General features: G+C 40.7%; 1 protein-coding gene across 1 annotated transcript in view; it reads left to right on the top strand.

Moving 5' to 3' along the window:
- Positions 1-7,973: 7,973 nt before the first annotated feature.
- The window catches only part of LOC102293651 (catalase), a gene marked incomplete in the record, with an annotated part of 12,856 nt that continues 8,314 nt past the window's right edge, over positions 7,974-12,515 (top strand). The window contains 3 exon segments of the mRNA XM_005946803.3: positions 7,974-8,164; positions 9,053-9,224; positions 10,537-10,647. Of these exon segments, the coding sequence (XP_005946865.2) occupies positions 8,099-8,164; positions 9,053-9,224; positions 10,537-10,647 (349 nt within the window).

A 12,515-nucleotide genomic window follows, 5' to 3' on the forward strand; every position in this document is an offset into this window, starting at 1 on the left:
GTGTGGAAGCCTATCTCCCCTCAACACACTTCCTGCTGGTGGCTGATGCCCTCAGGCGTTGGTGGTTCTTAGTGTCCGGGGCTGGGTGCTCATGAATGTACCGGCTCACTCCTGGTGGCTGTATGGTGGGGCCTGCTGCCCGTGTCTCAGTCGGGCCTCCTCCGAGGGGTGGGGGACCCTCAGGCCTCCGGCCTCTGGGCCTGTGGCTCGGTTCACTCTGGCACAGCTGGCTGCCGGCATGAGCCAATGGGCACGCAACAGCAGCCCCCTCTAACTTCTGCTCCATGACTGCTGGGTGACCCCTCGTCTGGGGCTCTCCTCAGCTCTTCCCAGGAAGGTGGCACAGATGCCCCCCCGGTGGTTCTCCTTGGGCTCTTGCACTCTGGGGCCTCTGGATGTCTGGGGCCTGGATCTCCTCCATGCATGCTTCATGCCCTGGGGGACAGTACCATGGCTCCACATACCCTCTAGCAGATGGTTACGTGGAGAAACCTTTAATACAAGCGCGCTCATCCACACAGGTGCGCACACGGGTGTTCATAGACACAAACTACACCTTTCTTGTAGTGCGCTGTCGGTCCTGCGTGCACAACAACATTCAATATTTAGTATTTACTGGTAGTTAGATTAATGCGATGGTGCTGTGTTTTTTATGTTACTCTCTTTTTTATTTGCTTGTTCTCTCTTTTGTCTCTCAACAGGTGATCCGGGAGATTTTTTTTGTTTTCTTTTTAAGTGTCCTTTCTCACTGTCCCCCTTCCCCTCTGTTTTTCTGTTCCTTCATCTTTCTTTCTCCCTTTCCTATCCCATCTGTAACAACTGAAAATAAAATAAAATAAAATAAATAATAACAACAAAGGTTGATCAAATGGACCAAAACGGCAAGGCCGTGATGATCCACTTGGCAAAGTAAATCTGTTGGGTATCTTTGTTGGCTTTCAGACATAAATTCTGATGGCTAAAAAACCAAACTGGATAATTATAATAAAAAATAATAATAATGCTGAAACATCTAGTGTCTGTCTTCTGCAATGTTTCAAAATGCACAGTGGTATCTATCTGACACCCTCTGCTGGACATTTATCAAAAGTACATGTCAGATCTAAGGATTTAAGGATCAAATTGAATCAAATCAAATCAAGGTTAGGTCACTGAGGGTACATTCTAAATGGAAGCAGTGTACAAATAAACAAATACTAGTAACAATAGTAACACTATTAAAAGCATTTACTGAAAAAAATCTAAACTTTCTCCTGCTTCCACAGAAAAGATATTTCTTATTGGCAGGCAGCTCTAAAATTGCACATTTGGGTTCCAGTTGACTTATAATTGTTATAATTATTCAGTGCAATAGGTTTATCAGACTGGATGGTAGCAATGTTTGCTTTAAGTATGATCTATTCATCCTCAACCTACTCACACGAGCCAAGGTGTGAAAACGGGTTTGGGTTACAATCAGCCAAAGTTCCTGGTGTGTCATGAATGGCTATGTGCAGGTAGGAAGGAGAGGACCCAAATGCAGACTCATACACAGAGGCAAAATGTGAACTCAGAATGCAGCTTTATTGCTGAATGAAGAAACAATACAAAATTAAACTGGAAAACCTAAAGAACTAAACACATGGAGAATTACACATAACTATGAGGAAGATCACTACACTGGACAGAAGAAAAGGGGCTGAAATACACAGGGAATGACAAAACAATGGGAAACACGTGAGGAACACAGCTAATTACACACAATGCTAAACATAACATATGAGACTTCTGTATCTCATTGTACATCTGTATAGTGACAATAAAGGCAATCTATCTACTTTCAGAGTAAGAGAAAACATGGCACACAGACAGGGAATTTCCAAAGTAAAACAGGAAGTGACGGGAGAACACGCACAGAGACACAGGCAGACACACAGAGACATGACTTGGGAAACATGGATAACATGACATTGTAGGGGGGAACAGATTGAGACACAAGGAGGCAAACAGGGCACAAGAACTCTTGCATGTGGTTTTTATTAAACCACAGGCACCAATCAAGTAACCGTTTCAATAATTTTCAGTGCGAAGTCAGATCAAGTCAGATCAAGCAGATGGTTAACTCCTTCCTTGTATGCAGGAGACTTGTGGATGCCCAGAAAGTTTTGCAGAGCCACTTGAACACCCCCCAAGCTTCAAACTTGGCTATTGAGAGAGTTTGTTTGAAACCTTAATCCTGCAAAATCAACTTGATCTTCAGACCTGTAAATAACCATTCCTTCAATTTAGGAATGCTTATATTTGGAAACTTTTCAGCAATGTACTGAAAACCTCATGAATTTACTTTGCCCATGGCCTTGATGGCTCCTTTATCAAGCCTAGCTTGAAATGGAGGGTTGGGAAAAATATTTTATGTGGATCAACCAGAGGCAGAAACTTGATACCGCTTTTTCCTGGCTCATAGGCATCTCATGGCTGCCAGTCATGCTTGACATAATGTTCCGCAGTAGATTGGATATCCCACAGGCACAGGAAACAGCAGTATTTGGTGAATCCTCCTTGCATTCCCATCGACATACCAATCACCATCAGATCATTGACAGATGTTCCACTGATGAGTTGTATACGCAACTGATTGAAGCAGTGTCTTCTTGTTGTCATAGGACTCCTTTAGATGAACAGAATGGGCAATCAGGACACTTGGCTTGGCATTTCTAATATGGAGTAGGACGGCCTTCAGCTTCATTGTGAAGAATCAATGAAGAGACACTCTTTAGCTAGAACATGTTCTTGGGACAAACTGCTGAAGAGTCCTTCGATATCGTGACAACAGCACAGTGAGGCGTCAGCAGTTAAGTACACTTTGAAGTTATGACTTCAACTTCTGTAGTGAGTTACAGTAACACCCTTGGCAAGCAAATGCTTCTGCTTAAGCCTCGAGGCAAGAAGTTCTGCTTTGTCTTTCAACAGATTGAGATCACGAATGAGAATGTTCAGCTCACGCTTATGTAAAAGTCTCTGGTTCTGCATCTTGGCTGATATTATGGTGATGTTGTGGTCTTTGTTCAGGGATGTGACGGCCTTCTTTTCTTGTATTGTGAGTTTAGATGGAGGAACTTTTGCACTGGAGAGGGTGGCTGAAGCCTTTGTCCTGATTCTCTCTGCTTTTGATTGTGTTACTTTATTAATCCATTTGACGGTTTCCGTGGTTGTGTGCCACTATGGGCAAATGTTGAGGAGAAGGGGCAAACCTTTGGGAACAAGTTTGCTTTGTCTGCACCTTAAGGTAAAATGGACATGGTTCATATAATCCACAAGTTTCCTTGATTCCTTTTTATACTCCCGCACCAATTGTGGGTGTTCCTTCCAAAGTGTATGCAGTATGTCTGTGAAGGTTCTCAGTCGTCCAGGTCATTGTAGTCTAAGGAGCTTGGAAAGAAAAGCATCTGGACTTCTTTAGGTTTCTTGAAGATGTTTCACTTCTCATTTTGAGAAGCTTCTTCAGTTCTAAGAGTAATTGGTGGAGAGTCCCAGATTTAAGCTCTATAGGACTGTACCCAAGGGGGTCATGGACCCCCTATTAATGCTCAGCCTAATTAAGGCTGATTGTTGGTCACAATCAGCCAAGGTTTCGGGCGAACTCATTGTGAAACCTAGCTCCACCCTATCATGTGATTTATTGAGGTCAAATGACCCAGTGTGCCTTAAGGCATCTGGGAAGAAATCTCAAAACTGGATTATAGATGGCAGACAGTTGGTGTTGTAAGCCACCGCCTCTGTTCAAAGATTGTCGTGACAATGGCGGAGGCCACAGGTGATGGCCGGGATGAGAACTTTGGTCATGTGATACTCGGCCCTGAGGTCAGCGCGATGGGAATCTCCCATTGGAACCAGATGCTGGCCACTCTGAGGAAACCTGTGTCTATGTGGCACGCTCTGCATATGATCTAGTCACCTCAGCCTGACCTGACATGCCTGACCCGATTTGAGTACAACATTCACTTCCTCGTGTTTGTCACTGGCTCTGTGTGGATATGGAGAATCGAGAACCCAAACACAGGACCCGCAGGCTGATTGAGGTTGTGGAAGGTGTTTATTGTGATAGCAGGATGAACAGAGCATGAGACTACTGACTGACTGAAGAAAAGAAGGAAAATTTAAAATATATGTATTTTCTGTTGCCTACATTGTAGGCTGTGATGAGGTCCACTATGGGCAGCTGTTGAGAAGAAGGGGCAAATTCTTAGGAACAAGTCTGCTTTGTCTGCATCTTAGGTTGAAATGTAGATGACTTTGCCTCTAAACAGGAAAAGGTGTACAGTCATGAGTTAAAGTGGAATTCAGCAGGTCGAGGAAACCTAAACATTTCTGTAATGACTCATTGTGGGGAAAAGAATCATAACTCACAATCATTTCTATTGAGCTGATCTGCTTCTCTTTGTAGATGTACACAACTTTACAGTCTCAGCAGCGGTTTTGTGAGTTGTGCTCTATGATTTCCATCCTCTACACTGGCAGTATAGTATTTATGGTGTATGCTTTTTTCTAGATGGTAGAAAGTTGGTTTGAAGGTGGAATTCAGTAAATTGATCTCAGCATCATCAGCTAAAATAATTTTGAATCTCTGCTACACTTGATGTAACCTAAGTCTTACCATGAAACCACACCTGCAATGCAACAGTGACACACTGTTCTTTATTTTAAATGTCATGATTTGCTGTGTGGCTGGCAGGAGGATGGACCCAAATGCAGGACCCAAACACAGACGCGTAACTTAAAACGGCAGCTTTATTGCTGGAACAATACTCCGAAAAATAAACAACCTGGAGCAACACGCAGCATGGAGAGGGTACAACGTGACGACAAGCAAGGGAAGATTGAGAACTAAGATACACAGGCAGGAACATGAGAGGATGGGGAACAGGTGGAAACACAGCTGGGACTAGTCAGACATAATGAGATGAGGGAAAGCAAAACTAGATACACAAATGTGAGACAAAGGGTCTGCAGCCTTAAAGTACGCATTTTAAGGCCGATTACGTCACAGCGGCGCGCCGAAGGCTGTCCCAATTCAAAGGCTGCTCGAAATGCGGCCCTGAAATGCGTCCTTCATTTCCCTGAATTTTAAGGCTGTGGCAGTGTGGACTTCGTGGCCCAACATATCCCAGAAGCGGCGGTGGGTGTGGATAATTTTGCTGAAAAAAAAACGGCGGATGAGGGGCGCCCGAAGAGTAAACTTTAAGTAAGTACTGAATATTATGTCACTTATTTATGTGCAAATGATTAATAACGAAGAACATTAAAACATTACTGTTGGCCACATGTCGGCAAAGTTATGTGACATTAGTGACGTTTGTACTAACTTGATTTTAAAGCCTTTACTTTAAAATATACGCCGTTCAATAGCTGGGCTTAATCTTACAGAGAATGATCAAAGCTCATGTAGACAGAAACAAACAAATGAACAAAAGATTCTCTCCTTCATTTCTGTCAAACAAAGCTGTATGACACGTTTCCAGCTGTTAGTATCATGGTTGCTAGGCAACCTGGGCAGCGCAACGGAGGCTAGACCGTCCCATTTCACAAGCCTCGCACTTCCGGCCTTAGCGGTCTTTGAGTACGCGGCCCTTGAGGATCGTTGAGGCTGCGTACTTTAAGGCTGCAGACCCTGAATTGGGATACAGCCAATGACTATCAAGATAAAACAGGAAACACACAGGCTGAAACTCAGACGCAGGACACAAGCTTAACACAGTAACTGGGGAGAATTGTTCATAAACATAAACTCATTACAGACATAATTTTTATTATGTCTATTTTTATGCTTAAGGACAACAGATGGAAATTAGCCCTTGGCTGTAATCTGGTATGTTTACATTCATGTAATTTTTTTTATGTTCATTAACATGCACTGTCCTAAATAAATAAATAAATAAATAAATAAAACCCAAACTAGACCCAGAACATGAGAACTAGAAACAAAACACTGGAAATGAGAACTACAACACAGAGAAACTAGAAAGGTGGAACAGCTAACACTGAAAGCAGTAACACAGGGAGACTTACACACATGCTAAGAGAACTACAAAGGGGGAAGTGACTACAGTCACTAAGAACTAAAGAAAACTTAAACTATGAATGACAATAATCAAATAATATAATTACAGAGTCAGAAAGAGCAATACTGAGTCGCAGACCCAGTACAGTGATATTAAATCCCTCACAGTACAGCATTGTAACCTGTTTGTCCATCAGAAAACTGCAGAGGATTTTCATGCAGCCTTTAAATAGCATAGTTAGTCTACCTCAGTTTGATTTGCAGCAGATTTCACAATATGAAAAAACATAATGTCACATGTACAAACCAAATATCTAACTTAAAAACATCAGGACTCACATGTAAGTTTTAATGAGCAGTCCTTACCTTTAACTCTAACCTCTCTTCTTCCTCTCCTGCCCTGTCTTTCTGTCCTGTTTTGCACAACAAAACATGACCTGTCCTTTCATTAATTGCACAAGTGGTGGTGGTAATTAGCCGCTAGATAACTGGATAAAGAGGTCATGTGTCTGTAGCATTGTCCACCATTTTAGGGAACAAATTTTGTTTTAAAGTGAGTAACAGGGCTTTTCCCTGCCTTTATAGGGGGCTTATATTTCACTAAAACGATCTAATATGCATATCCACATAATTATGGATTACGATATTCAAAAAAGACACTTTGTTTTAAAGAAAATACATTTAAAAACAGATTGTATTAGATTTATATTTCAAATATGACAAAAACATATTCTAGCATTATTCTGTTACATTTTTTGTATTGTTGCATTCTTACCCGACCAGAACAACCCCTGTCTTTTGCCTTACTAATATTTCAGTGTCACTTTATTTTCCACATTTTTTTTCAATGTTGCCTTATGGTTCCGAGCGCTGTCATCAATCTTTACATTTTATGATTATCTCATAACACTTGTTTAATCAGCTACCATCTCTCCTATGGACTTTTTAATGTCTACAGCCTCAGATCAACATAACCCCGCTCCCCAGCTCTATCAGCAGCTGGAGCAGCAGCAATTCATTCACAGCATTGTACCCTATCAGGTAAACAAAGGCTACGTTTTGCACTGTCCCCACCTGATGACAGTGATACAGTATGACTCGATTCCACATTGGATTCTTGATGAACGTGGGTTGTTGTTATTCTGTCTGGTTCTATGTGCCCCTTTCTAACTTTTAGCACCCGCCCCCTCAAACATCTCTGCAAAGCCCTTTTATGGACTGTCGTTAAAAAAACGGGGAAGCTACAGCGTGGAACATGGCCCTGCTCTAGCTTTGCTTGTTTGTTTCAGATGTGTTACGTATATTTCTTAAAATGGCAAATATATATTATTCTATGTGTGAATAAAATATGTGTTTAAGATTTGTAAATCATTGCAATAATTTCTTAACTGAGGTTGTGAGATGCTAAAAGCAAAAGTACTAACATGTAAACTACAATGAAAGTACAATAAACAGTACAGTGCAAGTGAACATTTCAATAATTTTGACATTAATTCAAAGATCAGAAATTGGGTTTTCTCTTTTTTTTTGCCATTTTCCACCTTTTTCTTCTACTCTTTTACAATTTAGTTATGCTGCAATATAATAATAATAATAATAATAATAATAATAATAATAATAATAATAATAATAATAATAATAATAATAATAATAATAATAATAAGGAAATATGCTGTTCGGTGATTTGCTTGCGTTAACGGTAAACATTAAGGCGTGTCCTCAGATAAGGTATCTATTTTATGCATGCTATTTTGTTTTTGTCTTACGGCATTTTTTGGACGGCATTTTCAGTTTAAAAGTGAATATTTAGTGAGTAGGTTAGAAAGCTAAAGGTTTTTCACACTTAAACATTGCATAAAGATTTATGTACGATCAGCAGCCTGTTTTTGGTTTGGTGCTTTCTCTTCAGTCTCGTAAGTGGGTCAGGAGCAGGCGCAGGGGGGCGGAGCAACGTCGGGCACTGTCCAGGAAGAAATTCTGGCGTAGGTATAAAACGATAGCAGTGTTTTGTGCGCAACATATTCTGCACAGTGTGTGTGGTCTAAGCACTGAATTGTGAAGATGGCTGACGACAGAGATAAAGCTACTGACCAAATGAAGACATGGAAGGCGAATCGAGGTTCTCAGGTCTGTATATGCATTGGGTTATATCAAGTGATTTTACTCCGCGGTGGCTACCACAGTTGGAAATGGGTGAAAGGTCGTCTAGGGGTAACAGGCTAACTAAGAGCTAGCTTGTAGCTCATGTCTTGTAGTCTCTACATTAATGTTTTTAGTGTAGTTTTAGTCTTAAGTATTTATCATACAGTCGTATTTAGTCCTTTATACTTTTTCACAGCCGTGAAAGAGACTTTAACCATGAAGATAAGAAGTGGGTCCAGGGTTATTTGTTTGAACTTCAACCCTCCTATCTATATATAACTAGGGCATATTAGAGCAAATTGCCGTTGTAAAGTAACCAAGTTCATGTCGCAGAATTGTTTTTATTCGTGCTGTTTTGAGCATGTTTGAGAGTCACGTAAAGACAAAAAGCATGCCGTCATAGCAGCTTCAAGTTTCAGCGTTATTGTTATGATAGTACACCTGCGAAACTGCACCCTTGTATACACGTGTCACTTTTTTATGCTTAACGCAGTCTGCCTTTTTTAACTGCTTGTGCAACTTTGTCAATATCTTTGTTAGTTTCATAGACACTTTCTTTCAAAAGTGCCAGTTTTAAGGGCGTTCATTTAGACAATGAGTTATTATAACAGTTTAAGGCTCATGCAGGAGTAATGTCAAACACTGAAGATGATTTAATTGATTAATATATTAAGCCACGTAGTATTTTGCACTGATTTTGTTTCTTCATTATAACCATAAGGTTAAAATTGCATTAAAGAAAGACCAGCTGTATTGCATTAGTCTTTGTTATAGTCTTACATCAAGATATATTTAATGCTTTCTGTTTTTGTGGGGGTTTTTTTTGTTGTCGTTGTTTTTTGTTTTTTTTAATTATTATCCATCTGTTATCAGAAACCAGATGTGCTGACCACAGGCGGTGGCCATCCAGTGGGAGACAAATTGAACTTGCAGACTGCAGGACCAAGAGGGCCGCTGCTGGTTCAAGATGTAGTCTTCACAGATGAGATGGCCCACTTTGACCGTGAACGAATCCCAGAGAGAGTGGTCCATGCCAAAGGGGCAGGTAAGGCATTGTGCTGTAGTCATGATGCTCTTTTTTTATCTGATTTGCTGTCCCTTTGTTATAGCAGTGCAAAAGTGCACACAAACTACTGCTGATCGTGTGTAAGAAAAGGTAAAAAAAATTGTTATTTGTATTCGCTGACTAACAGGCTAACAAAAACGCTTTGCGTTCTTAAAGGAATATTTGTAATTAAGTAAAGAAAGCCAAACGTAAAAATTGTTGCCATTCAGGTCAATAGGATGGCTAGACATTTTATGCCAACACTTAGGGCTAAGCAGTATGGCCAGAAATAGTGTCCCACTATATTTATTTCATTTCGAGCCCCTCAATGGTTCTCGCACACAGTTTTGGTAAGTAACACTCTTTTAAGTCTTCCTGCTGGCAGTAAAAAAATTAAAGGCTTCAATTAATTTATTCATTATCTATGGTCAACATCATTCAAAAATGTTTGTGTAATTTCTGACATCATTGTTTTTGTAGCAGTTATGACTGCTGCCATGCTTTTTGTTACGCAATATTATTAGTCTTGTGCCTTTTGGTTGTTTCCACCTACATCCACAAATACAATGCTAAAATGACTCACCGTGGGATTAGCTCTATATTTATAAAGTCTTCAGACATGAATCATTTCTTAGTTCTAATGCCTGAAGTAGTAGACAAATCATAGCTTGAGATCTAGACATCGACAATGCATTATTCAAAATGATAAAGTTTAATGGCTAGGACAACTTTTCAATTTGTCGGTGACAACACTTTGTACACTATGCAGTGTATTCTCAACACTGGCCATTTAATATGCACTAGAATGCCACAGATGCAGAGTTACTAAGGTACACATTCAGCACCTGGCACCAAAGACTCCCAGTGTTTAAAAGGTCTTAACAGCAGGCATGTGGTGCACTTATGTCTGAGATCAAGCAGTGGCCTGATCCTTAACATTGGAAAGTGTTCAAATTTATGTGCAAATTTAGTCAAGAATTGTATTCTGGTGCAGGCAGATGGCTACAAATGACTGCATTAAATTACAAAGTTAAAACAAGACAACCAAAAAAATAAGTATAAAAGGAAATGTGGATCCTGCTTATTTGTGGATTAACTCCGAACAATTGTTAATCTTTACAGGCTTTACAGATCAGGGCTTCAGACTTTGGACAGACATTGAACAAGTTATTTGTTGGCCTACTTTCAAGAGTCTTAGATTTGTTCCCATGATAAATGCAGTAAAAACTAGAACTCAAAATTTGTGAAGCTTATATTAGCATACATGTCTTTTAAAATTTGTATTTATTTTCATTTTTTCTCCATTATTCAGGGGCGTTTGGCTACTTTGAGGTCACTCATGACATCACTCGCTACTGCAAAGCCAAAGTGTTTGAGCATGTTGGGAAGACTACACCAATTGCTGTCCGCTTCTCCACTGTGGGTAAGAACGACCATAAAGTCTGTGAAGGTTCTCAGTCATCCAGGTCATCGTAGTCAAAGGAGCTTGCAAGGAAAATCACAAGCGCATGGCACAACACAGAAGAGCCACCTCCACAGGACAAGACTCGGCAGTCCATCTGCATCTTAAGGATAAAGGACACTCTTTTGAGGATGCCAATGTTCACATTTTGGACAGAGAGGACAGATGGTTTGAAAGAGGAGTGAAAGAAGCCATCTATGTGCACTGTGAGCGACCATCTTTGAACAGAGGCGGGGGTTTACGACACCAACTCTCTGCCATCTATAATCCAGTTTTGAGATCCCTTCCCAGACGCCTTAACGCCCACTCACATCCTGGGCCAGCTGATCTCAGGAATTCGCATGATAAGGTGGGGCCAGGTTTCACAATGAACACACCCGAAACTCTGGCTGATTGGGACCCACACCCAGTTTCACACCTTGGCTCAGGCGATTAGAGGATCATCAGGGGGTCCTTTTGTCCCTCTGTGGGGGGACACTCCCACTAGGTTTATATCTGGGACTCTCCACCATTTGACCTTAGAACTGAAGAAGCTTCTCGGATGAGAGGTGAAACGTCTTCAAGCAACTTAAAGAAGTCCAGACGCTTTTCCTTGCAAGCTCCTTTGACAACGACCATAAAGGATTTCATGGGTTCGCCTTGTTAATGGTTACAGATTTGCTTATTGGGGGGTTGTTGTTGACGACGACACAGTTTTGGTGTGATTGTTTGGACTATAGACCCTGTGCACGAGAAAATGCTAACTTCCTGGTTTGAGACCGGATGTAGAGTTGTACATTTCCGGTAGCTTTACTTTGCGGTCAATCGCTACTGCGAAAATATACTCCAAAATCATGTCCAAAACTCGAAAACTGAAAGATCGCTTTAAGTTACAAAGAGCAGAAGGTGGGAATACTCACCACTGTTGTGTCATAAAAAATCTAATGATCAATTTTGACATTTAAAGAGTTTAGAGCGATCAGTTGTTTACATCACTCAACACAAGCAGAACTGCATTACTGCAGAAGACACATCGTCCACATTCAGAAGCACATCTCTGTATAGTGACTGGTCTTATGATTTAAACAGGCAAATGTTCAGCATTCAAACTACAGGTGAAGAATAGTCAAACCAGATGTTTCCCCGTTATGTCGATATCAGCTAGTCAAGTACACACCTACACAGCATGTTAACAAACCCTGAAAAAAGCCACACAAAAATTGAATGATTGCTGGTAACGGTTTCTATACATTAGTATGTACGAAGGGTATGTTGTGACTTACCTTCAAAATTACAGCGGTCCCTCACTATAACGCGGTTCACTTTTCACCTGCTGTTTCGCAGATCTTTTAGTGCAAGTTTGCATGCTTTTTTTAAAAAAAATTTTTTATTTTTATAAACATCACATTGTGTCCTGCGTCCTGATCGCTGCAGACGATCTCCTCCGTGACGTCTCTCCTGTACAGTACAGAATCTCTGCATCGATCGCTAGCAGTGTGACTCTGAAGTGCAGTACTGTATGTCGACGATGTTGATGAAACATTTTGCACCGTCAAAAAATAAAATTGGCTACTTGATTTCACCTATCGCTGGTTATTTTTAGAATATAACACATAACACCGCGATAAACGAGGGACCGCTGCTTACAGATACTGAGAAATATAAAATTTGAATCCCTTTTCTCTTTTGCTCTGAGGCTCGGGGGGGGAAAAAATATCAACAAGTCGATGAACAGCCATTACCGATATATTGGCTAAATGCCCAAGACATCTATAGAAATGTAAATCGCCGCTTGATTCATTCATTTGCTTAACTTGTTTTGGACCGTAAACAAGGCGCGAATAGGACAC

Source organism: Haplochromis burtoni, unplaced genomic scaffold (genome assembly GCF_018398535.1).
Source record: "Haplochromis burtoni strain Fernald_Lab_line unplaced genomic scaffold, NCSU_Asbu1 Contig_489, whole genome shotgun sequence".
Taxonomy (NCBI): domain Eukaryota; kingdom Metazoa; phylum Chordata; class Actinopteri; order Cichliformes; family Cichlidae; genus Haplochromis; species Haplochromis burtoni.